The sequence below is a fragment of the Gouania willdenowi genome, chromosome 3 (assembly GCF_900634775.1).
Source record: "Gouania willdenowi chromosome 3, fGouWil2.1, whole genome shotgun sequence".
NCBI classification, from domain to species: Eukaryota; Metazoa; Chordata; class Actinopteri; order Blenniiformes; family Gobiesocidae; genus Gouania; species Gouania willdenowi.
In genome coordinates, this window is record NC_041046.1 from 31,565,938 (window position 1) to 31,587,784 (window position 21,847).

Below are 21,847 nucleotides of genomic sequence, written 5' to 3' on the forward strand. Positions count from 1 at the left end.
ATGTGTGTGTGTGTGTGTGGGAGTGTGGAGGGGGGCTGTTTCAGGCCTGGGTCCTGCCAGCTGTTCCTGTGATTTGATAGAACAGCTCGTGCACATCCCTGATTTTCCCAAAACTCTGAACAAGCTGTGGTGAAAATACAGAAACAGTTGAGAAAAAGAAAAACACATTATCACAGTGTTAGTGTTACATTTATTCACCTTTGATCCCCAGAATGATAGAGTGATTTCCCCCTGTATGCAGCTAAACAGATTAATATCAACACTCCCATTTAAACTCTCCAGATGGCTTGAAAACACAAGCTCACACAGACACACACTTTGATGCACACTGAAAGTACACACACACACACAAATGAGTGTCTAAACATCTGCCAAATACACAGCATTGAGCTTGTGATGCCCCTTAAGCCCGAGAGCAGGGCAGGAGGGAGAGGGAGACATAGTTGCAATCTAAACTTGGCTGCAGGATATTCAGATTAAGAGCTTGAGATGTGGGGTGTAGAGTTGGGCTGGGTTTGTTTGATACATATGGCATACAGCTGTGCAAAAGCTTTGGTTTGACACAGCCCTACTGGAGCTGAACAACATGGAGCTCTCAGCAAGAAGACAAAGACACATGCGAGAACCGTTATATGCCATATGAGAGTCGTATACACTTCAAAACAATTGTGTTCTCATCATAACCTTTTTCAACAGTTACAATTCATAATCATTTTATCATCTGTAATCAGTGAGATGAGGTATGGAGGGACATTTCCAGCTATCTATGTTTTTTTTTTTTTTTTTTTTTTTTAATTGTTGATTTGGGAACAAATTTAAAGGAGTGAAAATGTGTTGTCAATGCATTAATTTGGGATGTAACTGTCTCATATTTCATCCTTATGTTAGTCGAGGCAATAAAAAGCCACCACTTAACTGCCTGGTCAATATGGGTTATTGCAAATATTGCAAAAACTAAAAAATATTTAAGACACATTTTGTTATAGACTGCAATTACTATTCATATTCCTATACTAACAATATATATTCAGTATAGCTAATATATATTGAAGTGTTTAGGCTACTCACTGGGGTCTTTGAAAGTCATTATTTTAGTTTATACTATAACCTTATATTTAAGCTTACTGCATGAATAAAGTAGATGAATCTATAAAAAAATAATTCACTTGATTACTTATCAAAGCATAATATTTATCCAACATTGCAAATATCAGGAGGTGTAACAATTTTGTTAGTAGGCTAACTCACTTCTCACGGCAAACTTCTAATGGCTTTTTCTTCACCCTCGTCTCCTCCCATAGGACCAAAGACAGCTCAGACAGAGAGGGGTTGCACCCAGAACATTTGGCCAAGAGGCCTTGCACCATCAGCCCAAGTCAACGCTTTAGTCCGAGCTCCGTCCTCCCTTCTCACCCTCCACCTAATGGCCTCGCCACACACCCTCCTAATGGCCTGTCGCACCCACCAAACCCTCAAGTGGGACCCCAGCACTATCGCTTGGAAGACATGGCCCTGGCACACCAGTACAGAGATGCTTACAGACAGAATGAGCACCGCGATTCACGAGAAAGGCATCGGCAAACAGGTAATATAAACATCCCCAGTGATAATAATACCACAGTTTAATGACCACAAATCCATGCAGAGATGTTATAGTGTAGAATGTGTGTGTAGATGTGGAACAAAGGCCAGTTGTCAGGTTCAGTGTGATAATGACAGTGCATCTATATAAAGACAATAGGCACACATACCGATGTGGACAACTGGGGTCACCATATATGACTTAACCAAAGGGAAAGAGTTGGATTCCCCTTCTAATTGACACATGTTGACAGCAAGACAAACTTTTGGCTCTCACTTTGTATTATATATTAAAATGCACACAGCATCAAATTATTATACAGACAAAAAAATGGTAATATCTCTACATTTAATCAACAACAACAACAATAGAACCAAACCATAGACATGCATTAGGTTCATCCAGACCAGGGGTCACCAACGTGGTGCCCACGGGCCCCAGGTGGCCCTCATGGACCATGTGAGGTGACCTCAGTAGCTCTCGTCACCAATGAGGTCCATTTAAACTCTGATTACTTTACAGGATTCAAACTCACAAAGATAGATAAAATGTAGTTAGTATTTTATTACAGTTAAATAGAAAGTTTTATTATTAAATTAACCTTCTTTAAATGTTTTTTTACTGAAACATTGTGGCAGATGTTTTTAAGTATTGCAGATCTGGTGTATGGTCGGTGGTATGTTATAATATATGGGAAATATATATATTTTTAAAAATGCAAGGTGGATTTTTTGTAATAAAATTTCATGAAAATGAAACAGTTGCATAAATTAGGAGAATTAAAGTGTTTCATGTTGAAACCTCAATATTTCCTACATTTAATATGTTAAGGTTTCGTTTATTCGGACACCCTTTTTTTCGGGAAATTTTCTTTGATCTCCTGACATGTTTCGACTGTCAACTGCCAGTCGTCTTCACAGGCGTCTGTTGATCGCTTTGATGTGGAAAAACAGTTGTCTGGATAAATGAAACCTTAACATATTATTTAAAAAGTAGACAAAAAGAATTTACTGGAAGGATTTTGTACCTTTTTAAGTTATTGCTAACCTTCCTTATTATCTCACCCTCTAATTAAAGAGAGAAACTGTGAAAATGTGGTATTTCAGAAGTGCATTTCTAACGGCTAGCCCTTCAGACTATACAGTTCTAATGAAGCAGCTCACATTGCATGTGTGGGGTTACTGTCACGTGAGGACATGTAAGGGCCGTAATGTGGTCAAATTTATGATAGCAGTTAGGGCTGCTAAATTAATCGAAATTCAATTACGATTTCAATTATCACCCAACGATTCCAAAAATGACATAATCGAGAAAAATCGATTAGAGAAAAAAAAAAAATGTTTTATTCGCTAAATAAAAACAAACCAACAATTTCTTGGCACATACGTTATTAATACTAACTTTGAGTTGTCTAGTCCACGCACATGCAAGCTCCTCCCCTCCGTCCCGCCCCTCTCAAAGCCAAAGCTAGCCTGCAGGCTAACACGAGGAAAGTTGTTGTTAGTGGTCTTTAAACATGGCAGGAGAAACGCAGCAAAAATGCTTGGTAAACAAGTGGCAAGTGAAATTCTCTAGACCGAGAGCAAAGACGCATCACGTGCAACAAGTGTTTTGTTTTGTGCAAAAGTGAACATACTTGATTTTAGTTTTTCGAAGCATTTTATTTATATTTAAAGAATATATTTTATGTTTTTTTGTGCAAAATAATCGTGATTATTATTTTTTCTATAATCGGGCAGCCCTAATAGGAGTCTTGTTTGCTTTTATTGCAGCAGTCCACGGAGCTCGTCAAGAGGAAGTGATCGACCACCGGCTCACTGATAGGGAGTGGGCAGAAGAATGGAAGCACCTAGATAACGTAAGGACCCAATGGACCATGATGGCCAATTTTATTGCTGAGCCTCTTTTTTTTGTTTTGATCATATTAAAACCTTTTTTTTTTTTTTTTTAATAAATAAAAGGTGGCCACGAGACAGATTAACGACCCACAGGTCTGAGTCAGACACCTATCTGGATTCCAAACAGCCAACTCCATAAAGAGAAAACAGTCTACACACACACACACATACACACAAAAACAAGCACATACGCAGAAACAGGCCCCAGATGGAGCTCAGAACCCAGCAGAGAACAGCTCCAGCTGGGGAGAGCAGCTGAGACAAGAGCTGCAGTCAGAGAGAGAACTGGCCATGTCTGGACCGCAGCCAAATTAGAAACACTTGGCTGAAATAAATATAGCTAACTCAGAGGGGGAGGAAGGTGGCAGAGAGACAAGAGATAGAGAACAGCAAAGAATGAGAATAACGATATAGTACGAGTGTCAGTCGTCCTAAATCCCATTTAGTCAGACGTCTCTGGGTCTGGAAAATAACAACTCAGTGGGGGAAAGTGATACTCTTTACATTCAGAGAAAGGGAAGAAGAAATATGTTGAGTTGGCAGGAAGCAGAGCAGAAGGGTGGAAGAAATTGGCATGATTTTTTTTTTTTTTTTTATCAGCAGCCCAGCTGTTACGATTGTTGTTGTACTTAGACACTAAACTACTCTGATGAATGAACAATCCATGAACACATATAGTCAGCAACAGTAGTCAAAGTCAGGCATGTGTCTGACAGGTAATGCCTGATTAAGGTGAACAATTAGTTTTTCTAAAAGATCTCTTCTTTTTTTCTGGTTTTTTTTTTTTTTGTCAAGTTACATTTTTGTTTTAATTTTTAATTTTTTTTTTTTTTGGGGGGGTGGGATGTTTTGTTCTTTGAAAGTGTCAGTTTTTCAAAAAATTACACATTTTAAGAAAACATTCACTTTCCATTTTGAATTTCAGATATTATACTTCCTTTATTCCCAAAATTTTGTTTTTGCTTCACTTTTGTTTTGAACTAAATATTAATCCTTTAAATCTTTTTTTTTTGGTTAGAAAATGATTTAGAAAATTAAATTTAAAAAGTATTTACTAATTTCAATTTGTTTTGCCTTCTTTCTATTATATGTTAAGGTTTTTCAGGAAATTTTATCTCCTGATATGTTTTGACTGTCAACTGCCAGTCTTACTCTCCCAAGCCGACCACGCCCCTGTTGCCTGAGGGACACACGAAAGTCATCAAAAAAATGCTTTAATACTTTCCTTATGAGCGAACTCACAGGGATACATCAAAGTATATCACCTCTGAGTAAGACTGGCAGTTGACAGTCAAAACATGTCTTTTCCTGAAAAACCGTGTCGGAATAAACAAAATCTTAACATATAAATGTTTTACTGGTTTGTTTTTTATACATTTTATTAATTAATACAAAAAGATGTTGATATTTTACACCTGCTTTGTCTCACCTATAATTTGCAGCTCCTGAATTGCATCATGGACATGGTAGAAAAGACGCGACGCTCTTTGACGGTACTGCGCCGCTGCCAGGAGGCCGACCGGGAGGAGATGAATCATTGGATCCGCCGCTACAGTGACGTAGAGGAGATGAAAAAAGGTGGGAGCAACGGACAACACTGCCTTCCTCCTCCTCCTCCTCCTCACCACAACTCCTCCAACACAGCTAGCAGCAGCAACGATTCACTGCCCATAGGAACTTCCTCGTCTGCTGAAAGGCAGACAGGCAGACAGACAGGTAGACAAACACTCTCAGCTCACAGCGTTCACGTGAAACGCTCAAAACAAGCTGCAAATATTACAATCTACACACAAAAAGTGAGTCATCTCAACTCATTTCAGGGCCGATTCACAATATTAACCACATGCTGTGAGGCAAATTCTCATGCAACATCATGGATCTGCAGCTGATTGCATCCTTGTGTTGACAGTATCCTCTCACCTGATTAAACGCTGCATTCATCACCAATTCTTTCTAGTTCTTTCTCTGTAATAGTCGAAAGAGCTGCTTAAAGCATTTTGTGCTGAAGTTGTCACACATTTAGCTCGTGATGATAATCCTAAAATAAGGTTGAATTGGATGCATGTAGATAATGAGGTCATCTCTGAGTGTGTGTCTGTAATCATCTCTGAGTGTGCGTCTGTGTGTGTTTCAGAGATCCATCGAGACTTCTTACACAGGCCTTCCTCAGGATACCTGCCAGAGGAAATCTGGAGAAAAGCTGGTGAGCATCTCGTTCTATTTCTATTCACACCTCACACTGCTTACCAAACCACCTCACACACATACCACCATCAGACTTAAGGCCCTCACCCGAGCAACTGAGACAGACCATACAGGCTGGCCTCACAGCCAAAGGTCCTTAAGGCAAGATGAGGGGGGGGTCCACAGGCATACGCTGTGCGATTTTTGGCCACATTTGAGCCGATTTTTGACTTGTGCGTCTGTTTTTGGGATTGGGACGAGTCTCTGTTAAATCACATGCCATGCATCATGTTGTATACATGGGGTCACGAGAAGCGATTAACATCTCACCACCAGCTCCCGATCAGCAATCGTATGGTTGTAAGGAAATCAAACATGTTTGAAATCCGGGTTGCTCCTTGTAAGGGTATCTCACAGTTGAAGCAGTGCCATGAACCGGCTTACCTTGAACTCTCAATTGTACTGCCCACGTCTGTCCAACCAGCTCCTGGTCCATTACATTGCCGTCTTGTCTTTTTTAAAGCACTTTTTGCTGAGATTTGCTAGAGTTTCTCGTAACACTTCCGTGTTCTTCTTCTTCTTCTTCTTCTTCTTCTTCTTTAATGGCGACGCTTTAGAGTTCTTCTTCTTCTTCTAATTTGTACGTTGCATTTCCAGAAACAAGACCCCGACGTGTCGTGTATGAACGTACTGTGTGAGCAGTTAAATCGTGGCTGAGTGTCGGTCCGTATAGTGTGAGAACCTGCATCGTGAGCTGCGCACATTCGGGCTCTGCACTTGAGTCGCACGGTTTGAGCTGGAGCTGAGTACAATGGTTGAAAAAAAAAATCAAACAGTGTATCCCAGCGTTTAGGCTGAAAGCCCTCCATCTGTCATCACTATGAAAGGCCACTGCAGTTAAAACTGCAGTGAAAATGCAGTCAGCGGGCCTACGATGGGCCACAGCAGCGCAGCACTGGGTGGAACTGGACAGTTCTCTAGGAAACACCAATGCAACCATCTTCAGTGACTGAAGTGATAAAGTAAATATTGAAGTGATTTTGGCTTGTCTGGAAATCAAACAGTGAAGTAGTTTAGAAAGTTGCATCAAGAGCGCCTGGTTCAACTTTTGTTCCACCTCCGTCCCAGCACTTATACAGTATATTTCATTCATACTCAAATACCCTGTGGAGGAAAGATGCTGCTGCTGTTGGCCGAACACTGCGCTGCATTTTCACCTGCAGAAAAGCTCTTTTAATTGCAGTTGTTTTTCATTCAGGTACTACAAGTGTCCCGCTCTCGCCAGCACTAAAGCACCTTCAAAACAAGCAGGGTGAGTAAGATATGTAAGAGTGTTTGTGTGCATATTTGTGTCACCTATTCCTCAGCAGTCTGGTAGTAATATGATGCCTGATGGAGCTGCAGTACCTCTTCCTTTTGATTAATACTACCAGACAAGTATTCACAGGTCTAGGTCAGGTTTAGAAAACACAGATATTATACTTCTCAAACAGGCCAATTAGGTACAAAGCTCAGATTTTACGACCAAGCAAAGTTATCCGTACCTGATGTCACACAAAACACTACCCGGCATTGTATCGACCTGCATTAAATATAACACCAACCTGCATTTTAGCTGCCTAGTGAAACAGAGCAGGAGAGACTGGCAGACCTTTAAAACACGTCCTAGGAGTACAAGGACTACAGGGAAGCGCTAAGGGCGTAGTGCAGCAGTGCGGTTTGAGCCTTTAGGTTATAAATAAGCTCTAAAGTGTGATAAAAAAGACAGGAAAACCCTTTCTCTGAGACTTGTCAAATCCCTGTGGAATGAATACATGAATATTGCTACCCCACAGTTTTCCATGACCTCCTAATTGCCCCAGCATTTGCTATGCTTGTCCTTGGTAAGAATTAATTACATTTGCAAACTAATCTAAGTAATTGGTGGACTAGGTTGGATAAACAAGAAGCTTTTATTACTATAGAAAGTGTTTGGGAGACAAAGCCAGAAGGCTAAGATGGAGTGACGGGATGCAGGAGATGAAAAATGTGTATCTCTCTGTGACTTTATGTCTACAGGATTGACAGAGTGCCAACTTTTTAATTCAGAGATGTGTCTCAGTCGAGCAGAAAACTTTACATTCACGCAGCCGTGCACTGGTAAACAGCAGAGCGCGGAGACGGATCCCCTAGCTGCCTATCTTCTTACTTCTCTATCTTGTTGATCAACTGGAGTGGAGCAGCGTGGAAGTGTCATTTATGAGTTTCTTCTCAAATAAAATACTGACTGGAATAAATGGAGGGCAGTAGAGAAAAGTGCATCAGCATCACCTCCTACTTGGTTGGTTTATCCCACCTGGCAGTGTGTATCCACTTGGCACATCTGGAGGAGGCGAAGCGCTGAGTGAAATGTAATTAAATCTATAAAAGTGTTTCTGCTTTGATGAAAGACATTTCAAAGAAAGTGATATCTCGGTATCCTAACAGCACTTTAGCAAATGATTAATAAAATACATTACATACATACATTTGGCAACGCATCCTCCTGGTGAATAAGCAGAATCATTAGTGTTTATTAAGCACTTGAAGGCCGATAATCAGACAAATGTAATCAGTCCCTCCTCTTTCAAAAAAGGGACTGCAGAAAGTTTCTATTTTAAACTGCCATCTGTAAAGGACTCCTCAGACTTGCCTGTAAACACACACCCACACTGTGCACACTTGTGCTGTAAGGACAGAGCGGCTCCTATAATCCACACTTTGGGATGAATGGTAAAGCAGTCATGCAAACAGGGAGGTGTCAAGTGAATGGATGGGGTGCAGGCATTGTCAGATTACAGTATTGTTGTGTTCAGACATGTTTGAATGAGCAGTACAGTCTCACGTGGCGTCGTAAAGGAATGAATCGATTTTTTCATATTTTTCGAGCTGCTTTAAACTAACTTAAAACAAATGTATTTAAATTGGAAGCTGTTTCGCTAACTGTAAACCCTTCCCTAACCTTTATTATAATGCTTGCCTTTTCCCTAGCCTTAAAACTAGCCCACCTCTTATCATTTTGTATAGCTGAAGTTAGTGCAGTCCAGGCTTCTGTCTTTCACACAGGCAGCAGTGGATTGATTCCCGGTGTGTCTTTTTACCATCGGAAGCGTTTTCCTTTGAAGCAACATGAAAAGAATAAGGAAATTGTGTCGGCATGTACAAAACAATAGATTAATTATCGTGAGAGTTTCACATTTCCCCGTGAGATTGGGTTGGAAGAAGGACTAATGGTACCAGGGTTGAGGTAAATTACAATTTTCAATTACAATTATGTCTTCAATTACCCATGTTCAATTAAAATTCAGTTACAATTACAGTGACCAGCACTTTTTCCCATTACAAATAAATTAGAATTATATTTTATCCTCAGAAAATCTATTACAATTATGTTCTCAATTACTAAAGTGCAATTACAATTAATCACAATTACTAAGCCTGAAAAAATAACCTAATAAATTCAACTTCGTTAGCTTTCTGTTAGCATCTCTTATGATAACAGGTCCTAAATCAGCTGTAAAATACACTAAAAACAAATATCTAATTGCTGTCCTATCTATTGGTTATCTTATTAGGCTTCCTAATCAATGAAACTATTTTTGTGCTCGTCCTTAGCTAGTTTTTGCTTGCTGCGCATGCACACTTTTCACTTACCGGTGGCGAGTCTGACATAGTGGGAAAAGTGCAAATCTTCTTTTGGAAAGTAAGCTTGTATGATCGACGCCGACACCAACTGGTAAACAGAGCTGTGCACGAGGAAAACTGGGCCCGTGCACGCTCTCTCGCAGGTCGAGTGTTGCGCATGTGCATTTTTTCAAAAAGTGGAGAGGGCGTTTCTTTTCTAAACTGTGGGAAAATCCTCCTCTATACCTGAAAAGTTGGATGAATTGGCTGAGCGTCATAAAGAGTGACACCTCTCTCTCTCTCTCTGTGTGTGTGTGTGTGTTTCACAGAAGAGGCAGTGAATGAGGTGAAGCGACAGGCGATGTCAGAACTGCAGAAGGCCGTGTCAGATGCTGAGAGGAAGGCTCATGAGATGATTTCCGCTGAACGTTCTAAAATGGCGAGAGCCCTGGCTGAGGCCAAGAGGCAGGCCTCTGAGGACGCACTAACAGTCATCAACCAGCAGGAAGACTCAAGTGAAGTGAGTATTATAGACCCCCCACCCACGTCTGCCCCTTGCTCCCCCCTCCCTCAACCTTTGATTCTTCACTCACTCGTCGAGTCCCTTTTCAAGCCTCTCTTGATCCATCTACTACTCTTCAGTTTGTGCTCCTTATCTTGTGTTGCGTAATCTGTACAGCTGGCTGTTCTTGGTTTGCTGCAGCACCATCATTATTGTGGAAGCTGTCCAGTTGTCTGTGTAAATAAAAGCAGACAGACCCAGATGGTTGGAGCGGGGTGCCAGGCTGAAACTATTACAGAGCAGTTGACCACCACCTGCTGGTAACACAAACCAGTGGCCTTGAAACAAGATTTAATCCATCCATAACAACAAATCCATCTGCAGAGAGCAATGCAGGCACAAAGCTAGACTCCACAAATGAATATTCCTGGATTTATGCCACAGATTAATTAACAAAGGCTCAATTGAATTTTGATGATACCAAGGGTGCAATAACGTGCATTAGAATTTAGGACCACAGTTTGATTTCAAGTAGGATGAATGAGAAAGTTCTTGGCAAGATGACCTCTGAATAACAATTATAAATGGCAGATTCCAAAGTACTGAATGTATGTTTGAAGAGCTATGTGCAATTTTAATAATGTTGTGCTGCAGTTAACCAAATACATACAAAGATCTTATCACGGATATGTAAAGCTATGTGCAAACATACATGGCAAAACAAACTTTTCTGTTTTGGATTTTCCATTTTTCTGTTTAAATTATTTCTTTTAATTTCAGAAGAAATTAAAAGTGGACCTTTTGATCCACTTTTAAATCAGAATCAGAATCAGAAAGGATTTTTATTTGCCAAGTACAGCTTAAAAACTGTACAAGGGATTTACCTTGGTAGTTGATGTGAAGAACAAAAAAACAAAACAAAACAGACACAATAATAATAATAATAATAATAATTAATAAATATAGAGGATAAATATATACAAGTACTGCAGGTAATAAAGATGAGAAATAAGCAAGAATTAGTGACAAGGGTGATAAAAGAGACTCCATCTGAGCCTCTGTCAGTAGAACTACTCAGTGAAACTGGTTTGTGCTACAATCTTAGAAGTAATAAGACAAACACGAAACAAGCAAGCAGCAAAAGAAAACACATTAAGACAAAATATGCTATAACCAAAGAAGCGCTTCAGGTTAACAGCCAATCTGATTCAATCAAAGATTTGAAAATGAAACTGGTTGCCGATTTAATTTAAAGCTCAAACACCTTGTCCAGTAAATCAGCACTTTGAGAACAACTGCTTGTCCATTGATATTATGTTACTAATAGGTCTTTGACATTGTAGCGAGTTTGTTCATTGAATCTATGTCAGTAATAAAATACATTTCAAATTGTAATGTGAATTTATATCTGCTAATCTGATACACAAAAGAGACTTATTTCTATCAAACCGCTCTCTCACTACTGTCTCACCAGAGCTGCTGGAACTGTGGGAGGAAAGCCAGCGAAACGTGCAGCGGCTGCAACACTGCTCGCTATTGTGGCTCCTTCTGCCAACACAAAGACTGGGAGAAGCACCACCATGTGTGCGGTCAGGGCCTCCAAGGGCTGCCGGGGAGCAGCAGCGTGCCTCTAGGCACCCCGTCGTCCACCTCTTCAGCATCCTCCAGTGCACCCCCCACCCACTCTGAGAGCACCCCACCAGGACCCTTGTCACTGGTCGGCCCGAGCAGTATTCATGGCGGCGCAGGTGGCAGCTTAAGTGTTTCTGCCAGCCCCAAGGAGAGCAGTTCCAGCAGTGCCTCTCGCTCCACAACTCCAGCTACTCCGGCCCTACTGGACGCCACCTCTCGCTGATGTCTTGATCTCGTGCTCCTTTCTGACGTACTGAACTGACAAAGCGCCCATGCTCCACACAAAACCAAACAGAGGAACTGCTTCCTCGTTCATATCCTGAGCCCTGAAGAAAAATGTTCTCATTCTTGACCATAAACTGGTTTTCTGACCTCTCTCCTATACAAGTCCTCTTTCTTTTACCAAATCCATAGATACAAAGATTCCAGTGCGGGGTTCAGTGTAGTGTAACGGATGAATAGTGCAGTGTAACAGAAACATATCACGTGTGTTTGCTGAGAACAGAGCTTTTGACTGGAAGTAGTGCCCTTGGTAACATAAGCAGGACAAATACCGTCATGCAAGAGATAAGGGCTGTGGTAAGGCAGCATCGAAGGTGGGAATAACTAGCACCTCGATAGGACTTCCCTTTAATTTAGCACCAATGAAAGGAGAGTACCCAGCCCTTTGATTTACACTGACTGTCCAAAGGTGCTTTTGTACAGTGGTGACAGGCATTGACTATTTGCCCGTTACTGAAAAATGGGGAAGGGGAAGGGTCAAACTTTTGCTGCGATTTATTCCTCACAACCACAGCTTAGTATTCAAGTTTCTTTCTGGCTTTAAGGGAAAAACAAAGAAAAGTCCAAATATTCTGAATAATAGCGATGATGATGATGAAGATGGTGATAGTAGTAACAGTAATGTTATGAAAAGAAATTTGTTATAAAATGCTAACTACCTTGCTAGCGAGCCAAGAAAAACTACACCGGACTCACCTCTGCACCATTATAAACCCAAATGACTTCAAAGATTTAAAAAAAAAAAAAAAAAAACATGATCCAAATCTTGATATTACACTGCCAAAGTGAGTAAGTAAGCGATAAAGAGAAGCACTCGTCTTGTAACCAAACACAAAAGCAACATCACCTCGTCAGCAGATCAGCCAGGCTGCAGTGGAGCTGCAGAACAGGACCCAGTCAGGCTTTAAAGACTACAAACTGAATCCTGCCTCATTTTGAAGCTTCCTCCTGCAGCCTGGACAAAACGGGCTCAGACTAGCCAATAAGGACAATGCTGTGAACTGGGCCCACAGAGAGAGAGTTGATGGAGTGATGAAAACCTTGCCACAGTGTGGATTTTTATTTTCTTTCGGTGAATGACAGAGAGGACATAAAGAAAAAAGAGAGAAATCTACACTGCTGCAAAAGAGATGGACATCAAATATGGCAATGGAGTTGCCATAAAAACCTCACCCACAAGTTTGAAAACATTATCTGGGAAGACATTGCCTACTGTGGAGACAAATGGGAAGATTGTTTGTAAATGTGTTTTCCATCTCCACAAAGGAGAGGAACTTTTAGGGAATTGCTCTATCATTTACATTCACTCCTTTCTTTTCCAAAGCCTGAGAAACAGATGAAAGAGCTTTGTGAGGGGCGGCATCTTGTTCTCCTCTCTCTTTCTACCTCCCCGGACCCCCACAACTCCCATGTACACTCTTCCCAGACTATCTGACTCAAATCAGCCCCATAATCCCAACCTGCTGTGGACAAATCCACAGATTCAGTGGAAGGGACGGGCCAAACCTGCTTGTAGATATTGTTGCTCTTTTCATTTTTCAATGATGTCTATTGTTGCTGATGTCCACATGTGCTGCCCTTGTGTATATCCAGAAAGATTGGATTTTTGTTTGTTTGTTTTTGTTTGTTACCTTCCAGTTTTAAGTTTGGGTTGACAGTGAAGATAGGAGGAAGCCCCTCATTGTGCTTTGGTTGACCTGTTGTATCTAAACGAATGAGATGAAACCCCTCATGTAGAATATTTTGTATTGCTCGCATTGTAAGACAGTGAGAGGACGGAGGTGCAATATGAAGAGAATTCAGCTACTGAACGGAACCTCAGCAACTGCCCATAGGGTGTCATATAATATAGATACATATAAATATATTTAAAGCAACATCAGTAACTTAATGTGAATGTACATAGTATTTAAAGAGGTCCAAAAAATGTTTGCCAAATAACAGAAACCTTCAAACTTCAGCGTCAATGATTTTTCTCTCTTTTTTTTTTTTTTGTCTGTCTGTCAAATTGATTAACTCTTTCATTTTGATCTCACATGATTCAAACTGTTTTTTTTTTTGTTTGTTTTTTTACTTTAATCAAAGTGTCATGCGACCTGATGGAGGAAGCTTGATAACAAGGATGGTGAAGCTCCAGCAAGCTGTGGGTGACTCAGCATTGTGTGTTCATAGAAAGACCCCAAACTAGAAAGTTCCAAACGGAAAAGAAAAGCTGTGTGGATCTGTTTGAAATTGTTCAATTCCTGATACTGTCTAAGCGGAAACTTTACAGTTTGCGGTGCATATAATTGCATATCGATCCCCATATTCCCTAAAACGTTGTTGTTTTTTGCTATACCAGTGTTAAGCTCAAATCAAAACTTTCACCCTTTCTTAATTTGCATTAGTATTATTTTCACATGGCTATTGTTTTTAAAAAGAAAATCTGATTTTTTTAATTTTTTTTTTAATTCTATTTCAAACCTTTTAAGTATTTTTTTAATGGCTAAATAACAATTATTCTTCATTCTTCCCCTTTATCAATGCATTGTTTTCTTCTCTCCAAAAGTCATAAAATAAATATTTTTTTCTAAGCCCAATATTTACAGTGTGAGCATTTCACAGTGGTGGGAAAAAGTCTTTAAAACATTTTGAATTATTAGAAAAATCTTAAGAAACGTCCTTTGTTGTTGCATTTTTAAGGGTTGCTCCTTAAGAAACTAGCAAATGCTACAGTTTATTGCTAACAATAACAACAAAACTTTTAGTGAATCAGTGTTTTTTAGGATCCATTTGTTTTGTCTGAGATGCAATATGGCATATAACAGTGCAATGTGTATCCAAACGCTTTCTTCCACCTCTGTCCACTGCTCAGTCTAAGGATTACATTTTGGACCTTTGTCAACATTGGACCAAACTTTTGCGAAAACTAACAGCTTTGATTTTAATATGGAGGCAAAAAAATGTTTATTGATTATTACCTGACTGATTTTCTTTTGAGGCCATTTAAAATCTCAGCTTTAAAACGAACCAAGCTGTAAGGCATCTCTGCAACACTGTGTAGAATCCGTGTCTCATTCTTTTTTCATTATGTAACAAAAACATGAAAAACAAAAAAAAAACCACTCATTATTTGATATTTGTTTCCAAAACCAAAATAAATTAAAAACAAAAAACGAAAAGGCCTTGTTTTTCAAATTCAAGCTCTTTTGCTTCGGTACAGAAAACAAAAACGGAAAACGAACAGCTTTATTCGTTTTCTCTCCATTACCGATTTGCCAAAGTACGTGACCTGGAAGTGTACTCCTCTCATCCGACGCTAACGGCTATGCTAACGGCAGTTTCGGCATTACAGGATCGCTGCTTCCAACTGGTGCATCCAAAATGTGTCCTTTTCGCTTTAGCTGGTGTTGGGCACAGACCTTCCTCACTGAACATTTCAGAGGATTTAAAGACTCCTAGTGTTGCAGAGCTAAAGATAATCTCGGAATATGTAATGCTTCACTTCCGGGTCACGTACTTTGGCAAATCGGTAATGGAGAAAAACAATAAAGGTGTTCGTTTACCTTTTTCGTTTTCTGTACCGAAGCAAAAGAGCTTGAATTTGAAAACAAGGCGTTTTCCATTTTTTCATTTTGGTTTTGGAAACAAATATCAAATAATGAGTGTTTTTTTTTTTTTTTCGTTTTTCATGTTTTTGTTACATAATGTAAAACAAATGAACGAATGATACACGGATTGTGTAGCATCTACGTTTGTGTGTTTTTGATATTGTGTTCATGTGTAACTTAAATCTGTAATGGTCTAATTCCTCTGCTACCACAGACTCCCTAATATTTCCCACCCTGACATAAGCTACCTACTGTGACTACACAGCTAACCACTAGGAGACATTGACATGGGTTGATGGCAGATATGGAGACAGACAAGGACACAAAATGTTTATGTAAAACATATATGTAAAAGGAATTGTCACTACACAATATGTTGTGGATGCATTTCATCTGTTTCGCTCACAAACCTCCTCAGTCTATAACAAAACATATAACCAGACCTGCATATACTACAAACATAGCTCACCCTTTACATGTCATTTTCTGTCCAAAAAACCAACAAAAGCAACAAACCAAAGACTCCTTTATTGCCATGGTAGGCTCAAACATGGTGTGGATAGGCGGACCAGAAGTAAGGCCTAAAAATGATTAGAGCTCCACCTCATCAGTTAACCAATTGTCAGATATACACACCTCAGAGCCCGGGCATGAAGAGCATGCTCAATGAACCAGCTGAGCTTTGTGATGTGTATAAATCTCTTTCAAGCAATCAAAGCGCTTGTTGTCTACATGTTGTATAGAGCTCATCTAAAAAACAATAGCAGCAGCCTCCTTTGAAAATGCCTGCTAACTGCATGTCCTACAGTCACAAAGCCTGCAGAGATAAAAATGAATAAACACTAGATGAGCGGTGATAGTGTGTGGTGTGCGTGTGTATATTACAGTGTGTGGGTGTGTGTGTGGTTTTTTGTAAAAAACAAAACAAACACAAAAAAAAACAAAACACGGTAAGCAAAGAAAATTCCTTTTTTCTTTATTTCAATGACACAAAATACTTGAACCTTCAAAGCTTTAATGAAACATCCTTAGAGTTCACAGTGGCACATCCAGTCATAATGAATAACTGCAGCTTTGTGCATTGGAGAAACGCATTTTCCCACAACTTCCAAACAACACTGTAGTGACAGTTCCTTTTCACCCTGAATGCTTCTTGTGTGTCTCCTTTTCTGCAAGTAAAAACTACCAATAATACTACACCAATCTCAATAGACTACTAATAAAAAACCAAAATACAACCAAAAGTTACAACTCTCTCAACGGTGTCACTTTGGTTAAGGTTTTTTGGTTCAGTTTCATCAGAGAAGCAATTGTACTACATTGGGATTAGGATACAGAAGACTAAATGCTTGTAGAAATGATAAAGTCATTCAACAAATGGTGCAGTGCTGTCATTATATTCTCTGTCAAGATGTTATAAATGGCGAACGCGTAAGGGCTCTGCTTTTGTTTTAACCATCCAAGGGTCTCTGAACACTTTACATCTGACACTTTTTAAAAACTATGTACATTGTTAGGAGCAACACACATGTTTGGAAAATACATATTTTGACAGGTTAGCATATTGCCCTCTCCCTTTCTGATCAACAAGTTTACCGATGATGTTAGAAAGCTCATCAGATGTAATGCTAACGCGTCCTTCCTGTGAAACAGGCTCTGATATAGATCACCACTATAGAAAGTGAAGGGGGCAAAAAGCAGATTCAGCACTTGTTTTTCCATAAGCTGTGGTTCAGGATGGATTTTACATAAACTTGGAAGAGGGAAGCGTTCGATTACTGTATTGTGCAATACATTACTACAGAAAAACATGGTTCTGTAAGCAAGGATGGCGCTTTCTTTTTTTTTGTTATGCCCCCCACCCCCCGAATGGTCCTCTTGCCCTTTTTTAGAGGAAGCAAACTGTGCCAGAAGAATTTAATTCTGATTTGTATTTATTTCTGCATGCTTTCCACCCTGTTGCTACTACCGCTCTTTAACTGTTCGCTCTTTTGGATGTGTGAAGCTGTAAAACATTCTAATTCAGGTTATTGTCTGTGTTGAACAATGTAACTGTGTAATAAAAAAAAAAAAAATGAAATGAAATGACACATCTGCCTCTCCTGTTGTTTTCTTTGATTTTCTTTAAGATATGATTTTTTAAAGCAAAAAGAGAAGAAACAGAAGATAATGCATTTCTCCTTAGGCTGTGGGCCATGTGTTTCAGGCAGTAGGTTGTATTTTTGTCTCAGGGCTGTCAAAGCTTCGGTCCTAGTACTTTGATGTGTTTTATTTTTATTTTTAATAACATCATCAGTTAAAATGACTCACTAGTTGAAATGAAATATCACTATAGCAAGGTATTGTACTTGTGTTCCAGCAAGTGCTACTTTTTGGACATCTTCATAGAGGTTATAGCAAACTACTAAGGGGTGTAAATCACCAGCTTCATCACGATGCGATACGATGCCGATATGTTTGGATGGCGACACGATGTTTGCCGATATCACAAAGTCTGTCACGATATAATTTCAATTTGATTTCGTTCACAAGCCTGCGATTGATATGATGTCATAGCATATGCCCATCTCACACAATCATTTACACGTATATCAACTCCCAAAAAACAACTGAAAAATGATTTTGAACTTTTTTTAAGGTCTTTCAGTTATCAGCATTAAATAAAGCAGTGTAAACACCATTCTGTAACATTTAACAAAATGTTAGACTTTGAATTGTGTGGGTGATAAAAGGTATCTAGTAGTTTTATTTAGAATTACTACGATGCAATACGTTTTTAATATTACAAAAATATGGCTTTAAAAACTGTTGATTTCACTGTAACAAATTGTAACCAGATGGGGAAAAAGTGTCACTGGCATGTTATTATTAATAATATTATTATTACTTTAACATTGACATAATAATGATGCTGCACTGTTATATAACTAAGTACAAAAAGGTATTTTAAGGGGCATGTGATGAATTTGTGTAAAACAAAAATAACCACATGGTTTATTTGTTTTAAAACGGAATAACCAAAGAACAAAGGGTACACGGATGATAATGCTACATATATGGTTTTGATACAATTTTTTCTTCTTTAATATTAAATAAATATCTCAAGTGGACGTCCAGACACTTGTTATTCAGTAGTCCTGTTTATTTACATGAACAGACGCTGTTTGTTGTGAGGAGTTAGTATAAATCATCAACCCATTGACGGGCACTGACCGAATACTGAAAGTATCAGATCTCAGTTTGCGTGTCTGTGCACGCACGTGCGTGCTAAACCCCTAGCAAAACAACCTTCTTCAACCCATGGTTATGCCACCATTCCCACGCAGGAAATGGTGGCACGGACGGACAGACATGCTATGTGAATTTCAAAATGAAGGCATATCCTATGATGATGTTTATTGATGTTTTCATTGTGAATCGATGTAGTTGGATTGTTAATTAATTAATCAATGTATCGATGTGGATCGATGTATTGTTACGCCACTACAAACTATGTTAGTCAATAATTGGTTACGGTTCTGCAGTTGTAACCTGCCGCTATGTGGCATCAATGTTGCTCGTCTAACACATGCAGGGCCAGCAAAAGAGCCTGTAATCATGTAAGACGAACGCTCCTCCTCACATCTCACAGGGAAAGTATTATGATGTACTGGATAATTCACACAGTGATTGGTCAAAAGTAGAAGAAAGTTGCAGTAACTGAAAAAATACCGGTAACTGATTTTCTCTTCCATCATCAATGGGAGTATAAGCTGAGGGATCGAATCCTTCTAATTTAAATAATATCGTCCTTGAATCGAATCGGCAGCAGCGAATTGTGATTCGAATCGAATCGTCACACCGCTAATGAATAAATAAACAGTTAGCAATAACTTCAAACTGAAATAACAAAAATAACAACACAAAATGAAAAAAAAACCAAATAATAAAGGTGTTATCAAAGCTTTGGTTGGGACAATGGGGTATACGTCCACCAGAGGTGAAAGTAATGGATTACAAGTACTCACGTTATTGCAATTGAGTTACTTTTATGGGTACTTGTACTTTTTTGAGTATATTTCTAAATCAGTCATTTTGCTTGTACTTAAGTACGTGTAGCACCTGCACACCACTCTATATGAAGCCCTTCTTGAGAATGGAGGGGTGCTAGGATTCAGTTAAATTTGTAAAGATAGATACCACAAAAGTGTACCTCAAAAGTGTATGATCCACCAATATACACAACTAATTCACGATATATTCCTAATCAATAACGCTGAGATCCAGAGATGAAATATGTTTAAACAACTTTATATGAACTATATTTTAAGATGGCTGAATAACAGTATACAACGACACACACAATGGAATCCAACACGTGTCAAATCAACTCTAGCAATGGTGGTGGGCCCACACCACACACATACACACAGTCACGTGTAATAGTTAAACCGAACGACTTCCTCTGTCTTACTCACAACTCGATGCAATTATTGTTTCCAGTTGGTAGGTCTTTCAAAAAATTGAGTGCGGTGAAAACACAGGGCAACTGCGGTTCCCAAACACAGTAGCCGACACGTGGCTCCCCGTTAACCAGCAGTGGCCTCCTCCTCGTCCGCGGCTCTCTCACACCGGGTCCTGCACGGTAGCTCCTCGTTAGCCCGCTCGGCTAACTCCTCCGTTCGCGCCTCTCTCACACCGGGTCCTGCACGGTAGCTCCTTGTTAGCCCGCTCGGCTAACTCCTCCGTTCGCGCCTCTCTCACACCTGGTCCTACACGGTACGACCCGTCCTCCGCTCTCCACGCTGAAGTCTGTCCAACTCGTCAAAACTCCTGCAAGCCTTCACGTAGCTTCACTCCGTCTCTACGTCTGTGTTTCTCCGGTCAGCAACACACCTCGCGCACACCTCACTCTCCTTTTTTTTCCCGCGCTCGTCGCGCTGACGTCTACTTTCGCATTTTTCGATTGCATAATTCACAAGATTACGACAATCAACCATTTGAAATAAACCAGGATTAAAAGAAAGAAAAAAAAACATAATACACATTGGCTTCAATAGTATTATTTCAAATATATATTATGCACCAATAATGCAAACTGTTAAATAAAATATTATCAAAACATTTACATCACTAAATAATGACATAAAAATAATAATGACACCAACTATAATAGTAAATAAACAATTACTTACTCCAGCCCGGTGCCTGATAAACATTTAATAGATCTTGTAATTATTTTACTCACAGGCTACATACGTTTTAAAAGATGTAAAGTAATTCATTACATTTATACACCCAACCGTAAATTATTATTATTATTTTTTTTTTAAATGATCAACGGACATTGTGAAATTACAAAAAATGAAATGAACCACACAACAATCAAATGCATCACACCATAGCCAACCAACCGCATTAAACGTAATGCACAGTGTTAGGTTTGAGGTCACTTAATAAAATTAACAGGCCTAAACAATTATAATTATATTATTTTTTAATCTGAGTCAAAATGGAAAGAACTGATGTTGACAGATATGTTGACAGGTAGTCAGGGTAACTCAAAAGATGATGTTACTATGTCCTAAAATTCCTACGGTTAGACATCAAAGTCTCAAAAGCAGTGATGTCAGTACTTTCTAAAAGTCTTACGGTTAGACATCAAAGTCTAACTGTGGGACGCTGCACTAGTTACTTGGATCGTCGTAAATTTAGACCGTCGTCCAGACCACACAGTCAGTTGGTATGTAGAAACTGCTACAGCAGCCTGATAACGCTGGTAATAGGTGTTTGATGATGAGCTAGTTACTGAAAAAAAGTAACTAGTTGTCGTTACTAGTTACTTCATTCACAAAGTAACTCAGTTACTATTTTGATTACTTTCACCAAAAAGTAATGCGTTACTTGAAAAAGTAACTTTTGAGTTACTTAGAATTAAAGAATGTATTATTTATTTTGGGTCCTTTGTGTCCATACAGCTTCATATTAGTGCTGTAATAATATAATAATCCACTGTTGATCAACTGCTATAAAACAACCATAAATGATGTGCATATAACGCACAAAACAGCTGCTCCAAAATTAAAACAGTAATTTTTCAGCCTTAACACAGTAATGTAAAGTAAGCTGTGCATATTCCAGGTGCACATTCTTACGGTGGCTGGGAAGTGTCAGGTGAATGCATTTACAGAAACGAACGCAAATGCAAACCGGCCACAACGGAAGTGTTTCCGCAACGGAAGTGTTTTCGACGGACGGGGATTATTATATGATAGCCTGATATGAAAAATATAAGAGTATCCTGATCAACTTTCACTTACTTTCATACGCGTTTTGATGTCTTCTTCTTGTTCTTCTCTGTTCTGGTGGGTTAAAAACATCTGCCAGAAACGTGTCCGTCTGTAATACCGGTCCGTCAGAAACACTTCCGTTGTGGCCATTTTGCATTCGTGTTGTGACCTTTTTGCATTTGTGTTCATTTCTTTAAATACATTCACCTTGACACTTCCCAGCCACCGGGTTTCCGTAACGGAAGTTTTTCCGAAAGTAAGTGAAA

At 39.3% G+C, this 21,847-nt stretch overlaps 1 protein-coding gene across 2 annotated transcripts in view; it reads left to right on the forward strand.

The window, feature by feature from the left end:
• Positions 1-14,879, forward strand: part of cbfa2t3 (CBFA2/RUNX1 partner transcriptional co-repressor 3) — a 37,588-nt gene extending 22,709 nt beyond the window's left edge. Inside the window, exons 6-12 of one of the 2 annotated variants that reach the window (XM_028442053.1) lie at positions 1,302-1,585; positions 3,355-3,440; positions 4,923-5,196; positions 5,615-5,683; positions 6,923-6,976; positions 9,636-9,826; positions 11,283-14,879. In XM_028442053.1, coding sequence (XP_028297854.1) covers positions 1,302-1,585; positions 3,355-3,440; positions 4,923-5,196; positions 5,615-5,683; positions 6,923-6,976; positions 9,636-9,826; positions 11,283-11,663 — 1,339 coding nt within the window. In that variant the 3' untranslated portion in view covers positions 11,664-14,879. The remainder of the gene's footprint in view (positions 1-1,301; positions 1,586-3,354; positions 3,441-4,922; positions 5,197-5,614; positions 5,684-6,922; positions 6,977-9,635; positions 9,827-11,282) is intronic. The other variant, XM_028442054.1, reaches the window with a different exon arrangement.
• The last annotated feature ends 6,968 nt before the right edge of the window (positions 14,880-21,847 follow it).